The following is a 16,721-nucleotide window of genomic DNA, read 5'->3' on the forward strand; positions in this document are numbered from 1 at the left end:
CACTTGCCAGCGAAAGGCGAAGGTCCTGAGTTCGAGTCTCGGTCGGGCACACAATTTTAATCTGCCAGGAAGTTTCGTATCAGCGCACACTCCACTGCAGAGAGAAAATCTCATTCAGGAAAAGTGTAAGCCAGGGTTTCGCATCCTCACCACTGATGTTTCAATTTGTGTGTGAGGATTTGACACACAAGGACGAAGATATCCAGTAAACGCAGTTTCTTACAATCAACATAATACTTATTTCATGTATACCTATGAATGAAAATAATATATTTCAATGCAAACGCCCACTTTTGTACCAAAGGATAGTTCATATATGTAAATCAAATCTACAATGAAAATATTCCCTTAGAAAGTACATGCAAATATGGACATGTTCTCATTTGCACAAACCATTTGGACATGTTTGGCTTTGAATGATTAACTTACATCTTATTGTATAATTTTAACTTTAAGAACAACAGCCTCAGTTGCAAAGTTTACCTAGATTTACTTAGGTTTCATTCAGGATAATCCCATCTTCTTCAGAATAAAAGTAACTACCGCTTGTCCATAGTCAAGCTAAAACTACAAATCCATAAATCATCGTCAGACTGTAAAAACTTATCTGAAACTGCCTCGGCCCCACTTCGAGACCGCGATGTGGCATACACGTGTGCTGCATTCGAACTGACCATAACGTCATGAGGCCCGCCTAGGTGGACACAATACCTTGCGCCTGCTCATAAACTGTGTGATGGGTACTTGTTGGGACGAGACGCGAACCTAACTCCTGACCTTGAATTTACTATTAAAGTGAAATAAAAGAAAGGTACAGCTGAGGAAGAGGGCGTATATGTTATTCTGTGCAGAACATACTTAGGTCGACTGTCTTAACATTTATGAAGTATTTGTTGATCATGATATGAGGAAGACATCACTTGCTGACAACGTATGGCCTGTCTAGGAAAATTTTGTGCTTAAGCACGACGTTTAATCACCTAAAAAGAACTTAGAAGTGCAAAGGATAATATAAAGCCAACATCGTCATTATTATGACTAGGTCTAAAAAATTTTTTTGAGATGTAAATCTTAAACATTCGCTTAGCTAAGGTTACAACGCATGAACATCCTATTGGCTTAGCACACAAATGGTCATGAATGAACTTACGAACAAATCTACATCTAATCTGTGACATCTGGCAATATGAGCAATATAAAATAGACAGTTAATATTCAAGATTTACAATTTGGTTGTGGATCACCTGCATGAAGACAAATTGAGTACCCCATTGCCGCCACATTATCCCCTACTTTAGTGTTTTCTGTAACTCATAACCATAACTTCGTCATGAAGCTCAATCAGGCAAGTGCATTAGTTTATTTTGACTTGATTCTAGAACATTTCAGGTCAAATATACTAATCGTGAATAATAACCATCTATTTTATATAACCCGTATTGCCGGATGTTACAGATTAGATGTAGACTTGTTCATTCATGACCATTTGTGTGCTAAGTCAATAGGATGTTCATGTATTGTGACCATAGCTAAGCAAATGCTTAACATTTATGCCTAAAAAAAAAAAAAAAAATTAAACCTAGTCATAATAATGGCGATGTTGGCTTTATATTACCCTCTAACTCCTAAGTTCTTTTTAGGTGATTAAACTTCGTGCTTAAGCACAAAATTATCCTAGACAGGCCATGTGTTGTAAGCACCTGATATCATGACCAACGAATACTTCATAAATGTTAAGACAGTCGATCTAAGTACGTTCTGCACAGGAAAACATATACGCCCCCTTCCTCAGCTGTACCTTTCTTTTATTTCACTTTACTAGTAAATTCAAGGTCAGGAGTTAGGTTCGCGTCTCGTCCCAACAAGTACCCATCACACAATTTATGCGCAGGCGCAAGGTATTGTGTCCGCCTAGGCGGGCCTCATGACGTTACGGTCAGTACCAGTACAGCACTCGAGGCTGCCGCATCGCGGTCGCGATGTGGGGGCGAGGCAATTTCAGATAAGTTTTTACAGTCTGACGATGATTTATGGATTTGTACTTTTAGCTTGACGATGTCCACTATGGACAAACGGCAGTTACTGTTATTCTGAAGAAGGTTTGGTTATCCCTACTGAGACCTAGGTAAATCTAAGTAAACTTTGCAACTGAGGCTGTTAGTTTTTAAAATTAAAATTAATATTTATACAGTTACTCATAGGGCCGCGAAATGTTGAAAATATTATTGTATAATGCTTGTCGTATTACAGTATATTACGTGTTTGGTACAATATAGCATGTAATATTGTCGAAAAATTGGCAATTGGAACATTGATATTCAGTGTCTTACAAAATTTTGATTTCACTGTTGCTCCACATCTGTTTAAAATATTTCATATCACCACAACAGAATACAGCTGTGTAATAATAACATTACCTATTACTAGAATGATTCTTTGAGGTGAGTATTCCACTTAAAAATGTAAACCAGAAGCACCTGCTAAAAAATCACAAGCAGTATCTTCTGTCTTTGTGTGTGAACAACATGGAGATATCACCAGTAATGGATCCATATCAACTTAATCCTCTACCGATTTTACCAGTAATCTCCGAAAATAGTTTACAGTAAAGTATCAAAATCTTTCTTCTTGTTATCTGAGACGGGGTGGCTGAAAAGTACCTTAGATTGTGTTTAGGAAAGAGTTTCGTAATAGTCGATCCATAAAGCAGTTGCCTCCATCTCAGTACGAGTGTATCCCTTAGCTTCGTTCTTGTATGTAAAAATTCGCTTCATTTCACTTATATGACTGGTTGATGTCACCGGCCGGTGTGGTTGAGCGGTTCTAGACGCTTCAGTCTGGAACCGCGCGACCGCTACTGTCACAGGTTCGAATCCTGCCTCAGGCATGGATGTGTGTGATGTCCTTAGGTTAGTTAGGTTTAAGTAGTCCTAGTTCTAGGGGACTGATGACCTCAGATGTTAAGTCACATAGTGCTCAGAGCCATTTGAACCATTTTGGTTGACGTCATTATATTCGTCTTTTGTTACAATTGTTGGCCTTTCTCGTAGAATCTGATTGTTATTTCGGAACATCAAGTCCATGAATGGCTAAAAATGGTCTCCGAGGAGCAGAACATAACCATTTCCAGTCAATGATTGGTTCAGTTGGAACGGGGGACCCAGTCGATTCCTTGTAAACACAGCCCACATCTTTATGCAGCCACCACCAACTTGCACAGTGCCTTGTTGACAAATTGGGTCCGTGGCTTCGTGGGGTCTGCGTCACACTCGAACCCAAACATCAGCTCTTACTAACGGAAATCGGGACTCATCTGACCAGCCTACATTTTACCTTGTTGTCTAGGGTGCAACCGATATGATCGCAAGCCCAGGAAAGACGGTATGTGTGAAGTCGTGATCAAGCAATAGCACTCGCGTCGGTCGTTTGGTGCCATATTCCATTAACGCCAAATTCCGTGGCATTGTCCTAACGGATACGTTTGTCGTAAGTCCCACACTGATTTATATGGTTATGTCAAGCAGCATTGCTTGTCTCTATGCAAACGCCAATGCTCTCGGTCGGTAAGTGAAAGCCATCGGCCACTGCATTCTCCATGGTGAGAGGTAATAAATGAAATCTGGTACTATCGACACCCTCTCGACACTTTCGAACTCGAAATATTGAATTCCCTAACGATTTCCGAAATGATGTGTCCCTTGCGTCTAGCTCCAACTACCATTTTGCATTCAAAGTCTGTAAATTCCCACCGAGGAGCCACAATCAGGTCGGAAACCTTTTCACATGAATCGACCAAATCGAATAACACTTCCGCCGATACATTGTCCTTTTATACTTTGTGTACTTGTGTATATCGTTTGTCACCTCACTGTATGTGCAGTTAAGCCATATTTCGTCAATCGCACAGCATCTTGTACCTTGGAACTAACAGCCCATGAGTCTTGCAAATACATTGAGTTTCTCTAATGCCTTAACAATTTTATCTATTTAGATAATGGAAATTTGTCTTATTTGCCAATAGTTTCTATTTTAAAATGTTTTTAATTCGTAATTGGTTGTTGATTATTGTTCTGCTTAATATGACTTCACTTACTGATTATTGGTGTGTAACAGAGTAATAATGTGACAGATAGGCTATTAAATACAGTACTGGCAAGATTTTTCCCATTGTAACGCTTTTAAACCTCAGTCGAATATTTGTTCCTAGGTACATGACCATGTTATACCTTAAATGTAAATGTCGTGTGACTAGGGCCTCCCGTCAGTCAGACCGTTCGCCGGGTGCAAGTCTTTCGATTTGACGCCACTTCGGCGACTTGCGCGTCGATGGGGATGAAATGATGATTAGGATAACACAACACCCAGTCCCTGAGCGGAGAAAATCTCCGACCCAGCCGTAAATCGAATCTGGGCCCTTAGGATTGACGTTCTGTCACACTGACCACTCAGCTACCGGGGGCGGACATGTTATACCCTGAAAGACGTTTTCATATTTGAGAAAACCTTAATTTTTCGGAGTAATTTTTGTGATATTAGAAAATGGTTGCAGCATATAAACTGTGAATGCCGTCTTTTCAAAATGAAATAAGAAAATGTATTAAACGTCTATACAGGACTGGCCAGAGGCGAAAGTCTGAAAAGTGTACTCTCCCCTTCATGACGAAGAAAATAGGTGAAACATTAAATATTGCCAGACAAACAATAATTTTTCTGAGACAAAATTGTCTATAAGAAGTAAACAACATGGCACTGTCATAGATAGAAAAGCAATTGAGGCATGCCAAAAGTACAAATATCTTTGAGCCATAGTCAGAGACCAGGCTTCTAGTAAACAAGAAATAAGGCAGAGGACAACTCAAGCCAAACCAGCCTTCAATAAGCTTTGGTCGGATGAAATTAAGAAAAACACAAGAAAATGCTTTATGAATCAGTAACACACACCGTTCGTTTGTAGGAGTGAAATCCTGGGAAACAACGAAAAGAGATAGAAGAAGACCTGTCGCCACGCAAATGCATTTTCCGAGAAGTTGTAGTCTCAAGGCGACAGAAGGTCCCAAATGAAGGAGTCGGGAAGCAATGCAAACTCCTACATATATTATGGAAGAAGAGGAAAAACAGCTTTAGAAACAGTATGGTCATATAACGAAATAAGGGGGTGAACGGTAGCTATAAAAAGGTCTATGTCAGCAACTTCCATGCAAGAGAGAAGGAGGAATAAGATGTTCACAATGGAAAAATCAAGTGGAGGAGGATATACAACGAACAAATTTGTAAGATGCTTCATACCAGGATCAAGAGGCTTGGATACGAGGTTGTGGGGAATGGTGTAAAGATCTGTAAACAACCTAGGTGCAAAAAAACTCTGTGTAATGTGGTTTGCAGGTGACGAACCAATATTCTATGCAAATGAATAGGAACTGAGTACTTAATGAACCCAAGCCCGTCTCCGTAGCTCCGTTGTCAGCATGTATGAGTTCAATGTAGAGAATGCCAGTTCTGTTTGCTGTACTCGAAAGGATTTTTCCTTGATGGGAAGGGTGAAATGTGGTGCAACCAGCCTCGTGATACCAACTGAGGAGGGACTTGAATGGTAAATAGTGGCTCCAAGGTCTAAAAAGCGCCAGCAGACGGTAAAACAGTGTGCTGACCCCACATGCCTCTATACCGCATCCAGTGAGACCATACCCATAGGATGACATAAAGGTCGATCGGTCCCAATTAGCCCATCTGGATCAGAACCGAGAACATTGATTTGCTTAGTTTAAAGAACTGAATTGTTTTCTAACTGATGGTTATTATGCGTGCATCAATAAAAATACACTCTAAGACAAAAAACGACATACCACAAAGGAATTATCCAAACAGGGTGGAAATTGGTAGACATAATATACATGTCAAGGCAAACAATTGATTACACAATTTAAAAAAACTGCATGATTTATTCAAGAGAAAGGGGTGCACAAGTTCAGCATGTCAGTAAATCGTTGGTCCACTTCTGGTTCTTATGCAAGCAGTTATTTAGTTTGCCATTGATTAATAGCGTTGTCTGATGTCATCCTGAGGAATGTCATGCCAGATTATGTCCAACTGGAGAGTTAAGTCCGCAAAATCCCGAGGCAGTTTGAGGGCCCTACGCATAACACTATAAATGTTCTCAGTTTCAGAGAGGTCTGGCAACCTTGCTGGCCAAGGTAGGGTTGTAAAGCATAAAGACAAGCAGTAGAAACTCTCACCATGTGTGGGCGGGCATTATCTTTCTTTGATGTACGTCCAGGATGGTCTATCTTGAAGGGCAAGACAAAGGGCCTATAATATCGTCGCTGTACCTCTGTGCTGTAAGGGTACCACTGATGACAACCAAAGAGGTCCTGCAAGGAAATGAAACGGCACCCCAGATGGTCGCTCCTGGTTGTTGGATCGTGTGGCGGACGACAGTTATGCTGGTATCCCATCTCTGTCTAAGACGTTTCCAGATACGTCTTCACTGGTCATCGAGACTCAGTTCGAAGCGCGAATCATCACTGAAGACAATTCTACTCTGTCCAATGAGATTCCAGGTGGAATGTGCCCAATACCACTGTAAATGGGCTTGTTGGTGTAGTGGTCAATGGTAGCAGGCGAAAGGGGACCTGTGAGCTAAGCCCCCTTTCTGCGAGCCGCATGTTAATGCCCCTTGTGGTCAATGAAGCACCAGTTGCATGTCGGATCGATGATAATGATGAATCTGGGGCTCTGAATGCCTCTCTGGCCATTGCTCAATTCTCACATTGTATCATCTCTCTAGGTCGACTACTTCCTTTTTGATGCGGTGTTCAGCCATGGGTCACACATTATGGCGAACATCATTGAAAAGTGACATCTCTGTGATTCAAATACTGAGCAATTCGCCAAATACTCCAACTGGCTTCTTCAATTCCCAACTATGCGTCCTCTCTCAAATGCTGACATTTGCGTAGGTTGCCCATGCACCTGTCTGTGGGACATAGTTACTGTCCAGCTCAGTGCAAAGACTGACATTTACATACAATTTATGCCCTGATATCGACACGTCCGCTGTTTACTACCCTTGCCAGCTGCATGGTGCTATTACGCTGCAGCGTCACAAACTCATCCATCGGCCATTTTGCATTTTCTGTTGAAACCTGAATGAATATAAGTTTGCGACCAATTTGCATACCTCCTTCGTGGAGAACTTTTTTCTGTCTTAGAATGTATTTTTTCCCAGTTTCTATCACAGCTACATTAAAAAAATAATTTATTTGTGGTAATTAGTTTTGGACGACATCGTTCATTCTCAAACCGTAGTCTTCATTGACTAACTTATGCTAAATAACTCGAAAACAGCGCAATGTGTCGATCTTTCTAGTTAATAATTACTGCTCAGCACAGCCTTCCCTCTGACGCATGTAAAACTTTTCAGATTGCTTCTGAGCACCCTGTATATGTATAAAATAGTAACGCTTGTGCAGGATCTAAAAACTTCACAAAGATTAGAAAGGAAAGCTCCCTCAAGCTGTCTGCAGTAGGAGTGAGCTGTCTTTCTGGTCTTTCTAAAGTTTTTGAATCTTGTAGAAGTATTACTATTTTATACATATATAACAGTGATAGCAATGGCTATTGCATATGTGTGCATTGGTGGGAACGTATGTTGACATCCACAATCAAGGCTATAGTCTGAGAATGGACAATGTAATCTGAAACTAGTCACCAGAAATAAAAAAACTCTGAATGTAACTGTGACAGAAACTGAGAAAAAAATAAAATTTAGTAATAATAGTTGCTGGTACTGTTTCCTACATTATGCTTGAATTTCATAATGAAGCATTTGATTGCACTTAGACTGTCCTGCTGAATCATCAGTCATCTGACTGGTTCGATGTGGCCTAGGCCGAATTCCTCTCATGTTCCCGCCTCTTCACCTCGCATCAGCATTTTCACCCAATATCCTTAATTATTTCTTGGATATATTCCAATCCCCAGATTCCCCTACAGCTCCCTCCAGTACCATGTATTTTATTCCCTATTGTCTTGAAAATTGTTGTATCATCCTGTTCCCTTAGTCAATGTTATCCATCTATTTCTATCCTCACCAACTCTGCAAAAAAGCACCTCCTTTCTTATTTTATCTGCAATCTAATTTTAAATACACTTCTACAGCATCTCATCTCAAGCACTTCATTTTCTTTCTGACTTTCCTCCACAGTCCCTGATTTACTTCCTTGCAATGCTTTGCTTTAGACATACATGTTTAGAAATTTCTTCGTCAGATTAAGATCAATTTTTGGCACTAGAAAACCTTAGTTTGGCCTGGAATGCCCTCTTTGCCTGTGCTACTGGTGCTCAAGTTCTCTTTGCTTTGCTCATCATACACTCTAAGCAAAAAAGAAAAGAAAAAAAATATTCGCCATGAAGGAATTATCTCAATGGGACAAAATCGATAGATGTGATGTACATGTAGAGAAAATCATATCATGAAAATCTCAGAAAAATTGGATCATTTATTCAAGAGCTTCACAAAGTGGGCAAGTTGATAAAATGTTGGTTCATGTCCGGCCTTTATGCAAGCAGTTATTAAACTTGGAATTGATTCATGGAGTTGTTTGATGATTGGTAACTTCAATAATAGTAGTAAAAGCGAGAACACTGCCCAATGTAAGCCAACTGTCATAAAACAAACTATCATGGAACCACCAGTCGTCAAATAAATAATAACATCAGAAGACGTTGTTTTAATGTGTATCAACCCGCCATATGCTACTGCTGACGTCCCTTATCCTGCCAGGAGAAATGTAAATAATAAATTACAATTTTTGTGATTTTTCCTTGATATTTGGAAAGCAGTATCTCTAACAGTGGTCCCCTTGCACAGGTGTACACACTAATCTCAGCTGGCAACGAGACGACAGCAAATACCATCAGCTTCACAATGGCGCTCCTGGCTCTACACCCTGAGTGGCAGCAGGCGGTGCACGCTGAACTCGACGCCGTGTTCGACGAGGGGGGCGAGGGCAAGAACTGCCACAGGCCAGCTACTCCACAGGACCTTGCGAAACTGCAGGTGCTCGACCGGGTCATCAAGGTGAGGAAGCACCACTTCTGACGTGTCAGAATTATTTCACACTTGCCCTCTATACAGTGTGGTCCTCATGGAAAATCGCCACAGCGATTTCACGTGTTGAGATCGATTCACACTGGATATCACAGGAATATCACAAAACAACACCATACAATGGTCCTGTGTTCAGATCAGTGAGCTCAGTAATGAACTGGGGACAGCAGGTGTTTGTCTAGATTTCTTTTTTATGGTGGGGCTGGAACATAATTTGACACACGCTCTTCCCCATCACTCCCCAACCACAAACAAATATAAATTGCTGTCACCGCCACTTTTAACATGCCATGGGTGCCTAGTATTTTATAAACAATAACATTATTTTATAAATAATGACTTTGATAGCAATGAAGTGTAACACCATGAAACAGCAACGCCATATGTATCAAACTCTGTATAGACGTTTATCACATAATAGGCAAATTTTCACCAGCGGAAAAATTCTCCTATTGGAGCACAAAAAATGCGAATATGTTCCCATTTATTTAAAAGATTCTGACTCAAAAGTAGAGTACCAGCTGCCTTATTCACCTTCCTCAGCACCTATAAAAAAATTTTCCAAAAATTTATCATGTGAATATATTCGTACTTTTTTGAACTGCAGCTCCCCTCAGACTCCCACACGCTCTCCTAACTGTAACTCACACACACACTAGTCCATCGCTGTGAGTCGCTCATACCCATCCTCTTCCACTTATCTGATCTCCCTGACTCATTCAGCTCAACTTACTATCTCTTCTTATCTCTTTGTCATTGTCTCCCCTTTTCATATCCACTGTCCTGTTCATTTTGTGCTAGTACAACAGTCTCTTCTCACTTTTGCCATCTCCCTCTTGCTCTCTCTTTCTGCTAATATCTCATTCCTTGCTGTCTCTCCTCACTGTCACTATCCTCTCTTCCTCGTTGCCATTGTCATATACTCTGTTTCTCATCATCACTGGCTCTCACCCACTTCCACTCTGTCTTTCTCTTTATTACCCCCCCCCCCCCCTGATTCTGCCCCTCTGGCATTCACTCTTTTCCTAGCACTGTTTCGTCCCTGTCAACCACATACCACTGCCACTTTGCCCCTCTCTTTCCCTCACAGTGCCATTGTCTCCTTCGCTCTTTCTGCATCTCAACTGCTGTCTACCATCATCCAGTGTTTATTACTTTTCTGTCTCTTTCCCACTGGCACTGTCATCTACTCTCTTTGCATAAAGAAGCATGAATATGTTCACACGACAATGTTTTTGGCAAAATTTGTAAGGATACTGGGGAAGTCCGAATGAGACAGCCGGTGGCCCGCTTTTCATTCAGAGCCTTTTAAATAAATAGCCGGCCGTGGTGGTCTAGCGGTTCTAGGCGCGTAGTCCGGAACCGCGCGACTGCTACGGTCGCAGGTTCGAATCCTGACTCGGGCATGGATGTGTGTGATGTCCTTAGGTTAGTTAGGTTCAAGTAGTTCTAAGTTCTAGGGGACTGATGACCTCAGATGTTAAGTCCCTTAGTGCTTAGGGCCATTTGAACCATTTATCCAAAACAGCTGCTCCTACTTTTTAACACCAATAGAAGCCGAGGTATGAGAACCAAAAAAACTCGTTTTTATGCGCGGTGTTTTGAAAGATAGTTATGTATGTTGTCGCATGCTTACCGATTCTATTCCGAACTGATGTCCATTATCACATCAGTCTGATGTTTGACCGCCAGGTACGGAGACACTTTTGTATTCATTGTGGTATAGAAGCAAACAGCCCCGAACTGCATCTTGAGAAATGTCTTACCCTGCATAAAACAGATTCTGTTTTCAGTACGTGAAGACTGCTGGTGAAGACTTATATCAATGTGAACGTCCTCCCAGAGCTTGCCAGACATTACCTATGGGTCTCAAATCGGCGGATAAGTCCGGCCAGTCAAGAACCTGTACATTCCTCAAACCTTTTGTGATGTGTGAGGTCTTCCATTATCTTGCTGGAATATGCCATTATGTACCTGGGCCATGAAGGATGTGACACCTGGGCTTACCATTCTTACGACACGCTGGTGAGCATTCAGCCTATTTTCAACAGTTACCAAATACGTCCTTTGTCATAACCAATGGTCACACACATCATGGTTCCTACGTTAGACAGATGTGTGTCTCGATAACTGCTGCTTCCTGTTACCTTCCACCAGGCCGTCAATAGACATATTGGCATCTATCTGACCGCTACAAACTGAAGCGAAACGGATCATTGATCATCCCAAAATGCCGTTCAGGCTCCCAGTTGACTTTGCCCCTGCATCATGCAAGACTGTTGCTTGTCATGTACTGACATCATAGCGCCTCGAGACTTGAACACGGCTTCCAATAATACGTACCCGACACTTCGTGCTGACACTCTTGCCTATAAACTCACCCCGAATTTCAGTTGTTGCCATTCATCTATCCGTCAAAACCAGTGGAAGAACCCTACGATATTCTTCCAAGGTATCCTTCCAGGTGGCGCCCGTGGCTATTCTTGTTGCCACAGTATTGTCCTGGCTGCATCTCATCATCACTCTATCTGTGTTCGTTGCACCACAGACAGGTGTTTGTGTGCTCTGTCAGTATGATGCTCCCATGTCCCTCATGTCACTCGATCGTTTGTTTCCCATGTGCGAAAGGTGCACTGCGCCGTTCCTTGCCTTAAGTGTACTATATAAATCAAGCCAATTGCTCTCGACAACTTTTAATACCAACTCTGCCAACACCGTTAACTTTTAATTATTTTGGGTCGCCAGCCTTACTGTCAAAGGTTCAGCCAGTGAGACAAGGGGAATTATTCTAAGCAGAAAGCAGTGATCCATCTGACAGCCAAACGACACAGCAACCGTTCATAAGGATCGTCGAACTGTAGGGAAACCAATGCAGAAATACAGACACTACGCAGTAGCCTTTCCTATCGTCACACAAAGATTACGGAACATAGGACACTTAATAATTACAGGTGGAGAGAATAGCTGTTAAAACTGTTAAAAGGATAAGGCAATAGAAAATGAAAATGAGAAGGGTTTCTATTCACATCTTTTAATATCTGTTTCCATCCTTTTACACTTTCACAAGTAAAGTCTCCTCTAGTTTCTGTATCTATATGGTCTAATAAACGCTTCTTTTTTACGCTACGACAAATGTGATTTAAGCTAGCCTCTTTTACACCCTTAGACACTTCCATTCCTTCCTGACAGTTCGTAAAACCCACAAAATACTAGTCCTCCATTCTTCGACCGATCAGAAATACCTGCTCCCACCCATAAGTGAAACCACAGAAAGTTTACTGCGGAGCTTTACCTTTGACAGTGATCGCTGCAGTGATCGCTCAAATTATGATCAGTCTTAATCCTCAAGCAGATCCTTTGCATGTCTTTTAACTGTCTCATAAAAATTTTCAAACTTTGCCTATTTTTTGCTCATTTAAATGAGAACCTGACCTTAAGGGGAAGCTTCAGGGGAAAAAATCCAAATTTTTGACAGTTTATAAAACGTGTCAAAAAATGGTTCAAATGGCTCTGAGCACAATGGGACTAAACATATCAGGTCATCAGTCCCCTAGACTTAGAACTACTTAAACCTAACTAACCTATGGACATCACACACATCCATGCCCGAGGCAGGATTCGAACCTGCGACCGTAGCGGTCGCGCGGTTCCAGACTGAAGCGCCTAGAACCGCTCGGCCACTCCGGCCGGCAGTAAGGGAAAAAAAGGAGCACGAACACCCTGTTTCATTTCATCGACATTGTGTGTGCCTTGCTTAGTAGCCATTCTATAATACTTCTGTATTTTGTCAATTACACTGTCAGTTAACCTTCCCTTCCCATCCAACCGGTTCCCGGGTTCGATTCCCGGCGGGGTCAGGGATTTTCTCTGCCTCGTGATGACTGGGTGTTGTGTGATGTCCTTAGGTTAGTTAGGTTTAAGTAGTTCTCAAGTTCTAGGGGACTGATGGCCATAGATGTTAAGTCCCATAGTGCTCAGAGCCATTTGAACCCATCTAACCCTTTACCATCATTGAGTTTTTGTTTTTTGTACTAAGATTTCAGTCGCCGAAGTCTTGATCCCATTCGTTTCTCTGTGTCCAGTACACTCAAATTTCTGTGCTACAACGTCATCGCCATAGGGATTCAGTTCTTGAATATGTATTAAACTTTTAGAATGACCGTCACGAAGCTAATTCACTTATCGCACCCTATCACATGCAACAGGACGTTGAAATATTCTAGCAACATCAGCCACATCCATTCCTCCACTACTGCCACTGTGTTTACCTGTGCAATTATTTTCATGTGTATCTTAATTTTTTGTGGACACTTAAATTATTTAGATATTACTGCTACATCCAAAACTTTTCCTTTATGCATACTGTTGGCAGACACTACACCATGAAGAGATGTGTGTGCCGGCCGGGGTGGCCGAGCGGTTCTAGGCGCTACAGTCCGGAACCGCGCGACCGCTACGGTCGCAGGTTCGAATCCTGCTTCGGGCCTGGTAGTGTGTGATGTCCTTAGGTTAGTTAGGTTTAAGTAGTTCTAAGTTCTAGGGGACTGATGACCTTAGAAGTTAAGTCCCATAGTGCTCAGAGCCATTTCAACCATTTTTGAAGAGATGTGTGTCCCTGTTTATGCCGTGTATCATAGAATGCTGCAGTCAAGTCTCTATTACCACTGTCTTCTATTACAGTCTCATCAACTGCTTTCTTCATAGACTCTATACAGACGTCTTCTACTTTAGACCATATAAGTCTGTTATAGTTCGTAAACTTGTTTGGGAGATTTGGAAGATTCATCATGCCACAGAAAACTGCACCTGCAATAGCACCGTTGACCAATGATGGGCAAGACAATAACAAATCTAACGCTGTGTTCATAGATTTTACTACCATTTTCTTCATTTGGAGTTACTGCAACACTGTTCCAAAATATGGTCATGTATGAATACTTACCACACTTCAGTTCCATTTCACCGACAAGTCCTACGTAATTTTGTATAGAGAGTTGTAGATCGACTTCACTACACTGAATAAATCTTACACAGTTTGCAAAAATTCCGTTGAGAGCTGACATATCAAATATTTCATTCACATCTTGTTGGCCCATAAAACATTCATACTTTTCGCTAACTGAACCAAGCTTCCTTTGCAAAGTACTCTCTTTCTCAGTTTCATTGCAATGTGCAGGTGTACCAGCATGGTTAGGTTCACACACTTAGTTCTCGTCTTTATTGTTAACGGTAATAACACCTACCTCTCCCTTTCCAACATTTCTCTCTTTCTTAGAAGCCTTCAGAGGATTTTTAGTCGCTTTACGTTTACCCATGATTATTCTTCAATAAAACAGAGACTCCAATGAACAGAATTCACTAGGAATATTTTCAGGACTACAAACTAGTAAATAAAACACGAAACACACGAAACCGAGCGAGTGATATACATCGAACTACACTCATGCTCATAAATTAAGGATAATGCTGATACATAGTGAAACAACGCTCTGGTGGGCGGTTTGCGGGTTTAAATCACCTCAGAGTATGACCATGCGGTGCATTTGACCTGCGGTCGTCGCAGGGTGGCGCTGGCAGCAGCCCACATACGCAGAGGTGCGTTGGTGCATGTCAGAGTACGGTGAGCGAATAAGTGTGCAGACGTTTTCAGACGTGCTAATGGTGGCTGTGTGTTGAAAATGGCTCAAAGAATACACATTGATGACGTTAGCAGGGTAGAATATTAGGGTGACTGGAGGCTGGTCAAACACAGCAGGTCGTAGCACGGGCCCTCTGTGTGCCACAAAGTGTGAGCTCAAGATTATGGCAACAATTCCAACAGACAGGAAACGTGTCCAGGCGCCACAGTACGGGACGTCCACAGTGTACAACATCACAGGAAGACCGATATCTCACCATCAGTGCCCGCATACGGTCGCGGAGTACTGCAGGTAGCCTTGCTCGGGACTTTATCGCAGCCACTGGAACAGTTGTCTCCAGACACACTGTCCACAGATGACTGAACAGACATGGTTTATTCGCACGGAGACCTTCAAGGTGCATTCCAGTATTCCTCTGACCACTGGTCACAGCAGAGCCCGTAAAGCATGGTGTCAAGAACACAGTACATGGCCATTGGGACAGTGGTCGCAGGTTATGTTCATGGACGAGTCCAGTTATAGTCTGAACAGTGATTCTCGTCGGGTTTTCATCTGGCGTGAACCAGGAACTAGATACTAACCCCTTAATTTCCTTGAAAGGGACCTGTCTGGAGGTCATGGTTTGATGGTGTGGGTGGGATTATGATATGATTGGTGCACGTACAGCCCTGCATGTCTTTGACAGAGGAACTGTAACAGGTCAGGTGTACCGGGACATCATTTTACACCAGTATGACCGCCTTTTCAAGGGTGGAGTGGGTCCCACCTTCCGCCTGATGGATGATAATGCACGGCCCCACCGAGCTGCCATCACGGAGGAGTACCTATAAACAGAAGATATCAGGCGAATGGAGTGGCCTACCTGTTCTCCAGACCTGAACCCCATCGAGTACGTCTGGGATGCTCTCAGTCGACGTATCGCTGCACGTCTTCGAACTCCTAGGACACTTCTGGAGCTCCGACAGGCACTGGTGCAAGAATTGGAGACTATACCGCAGCAGCTGCTCGACCACCTGATCCACAGTATGCCAACGCGTTGTGCGGCCTGTGTACGTGTGCATGGTGATCATATCCCATATTAATGTCGGGTTACATGCGCAGGAAACAGTGGCGTTTCGTAGCACCTGTGTTTCGGGACGGTTTTCTCAACTTGTCACCAATACCGTGGACTTACAGATATGTGTCGAGTGTGTTCCCTATGTGCCTATGTTATTAGCGCCAGTTTTGTGTAGTGCCACGTTGTGTGGCACCACATTCTGCAATTATCTTGAATTTATGAGCATGAGTGTATCACAGGTTGGCCACACATTTATTTTGTAACACTTATTTTCTCTCACATCATTAAAATGTATATGATAAATGTGTAGATTCATGAGCACAACATTTGACAGCACTTTAAGAGCGCCACAATGGGTCACACCAATGCAGAACATATTTCAAAAATATTTTAAAAATATTTGTTGTCTTCTGACCTCAACAAAAAAAATTGAAAGAGGAAAGTCTGTAGATTTTTGAAATGCAAGAAAGTAAAAACTGAACATTTCATGATTTTGAACCGTCCCAGAGCCCCTTAAGCAAGACAATGCCCGCCTGCAGATGGCGGGAGTTTCTACTGCTTGTTTTTGTGCTTTCCAAAACCTACCTTGGGCCAGCAAGATCTCTGGATTTCTGTTCAATTAAGAACTTCTAGAGCATTGTAGGTAGGGCCTTCCAACCAGCTCGAGATTCTGACTACCCAAGGCACCAGTTGGGCAGAATTTGGCGCAATGGCCCTCAGGAGCACGTCCAACAAGTCAGTCAATGCCAACCCGAATAACTGCTTGCATAAGAGCCAGAGGCAGAACCAAGGCGTTGTTGCTGAATCTGTGAAGCTCTTGCTTGAATAAATCAACCAGTGTTTCTAAAATTGTAGTTTTGTTTGTCTATAGGTTTATATGCCATCTACCAACATCCATCCCACTCGGATAGTTTCT

The 16,721-nt window shown here is 42.3% G+C and overlaps 1 protein-coding gene across 1 annotated transcript in view; it reads left to right on the forward strand.

Annotated features, from left to right (window-relative positions):
• Positions 1-16,721, forward strand: part of LOC124716828 (cytochrome P450 4C1-like) — a 75,861-nt gene that overhangs the window by 41,267 nt on the left and 17,873 nt on the right. The window contains exon 5 of the mRNA XM_047243382.1: positions 8,870-9,079. Coding sequence (XP_047099338.1) covers positions 8,870-9,079 — 210 coding nt within the window. The remainder of the gene's footprint in view (positions 1-8,869; positions 9,080-16,721) is intronic.

Source organism: Schistocerca piceifrons, chromosome 9 (assembly GCF_021461385.2).
Source record: "Schistocerca piceifrons isolate TAMUIC-IGC-003096 chromosome 9, iqSchPice1.1, whole genome shotgun sequence".
Taxonomy (NCBI): domain Eukaryota; kingdom Metazoa; phylum Arthropoda; class Insecta; order Orthoptera; family Acrididae; genus Schistocerca; species Schistocerca piceifrons.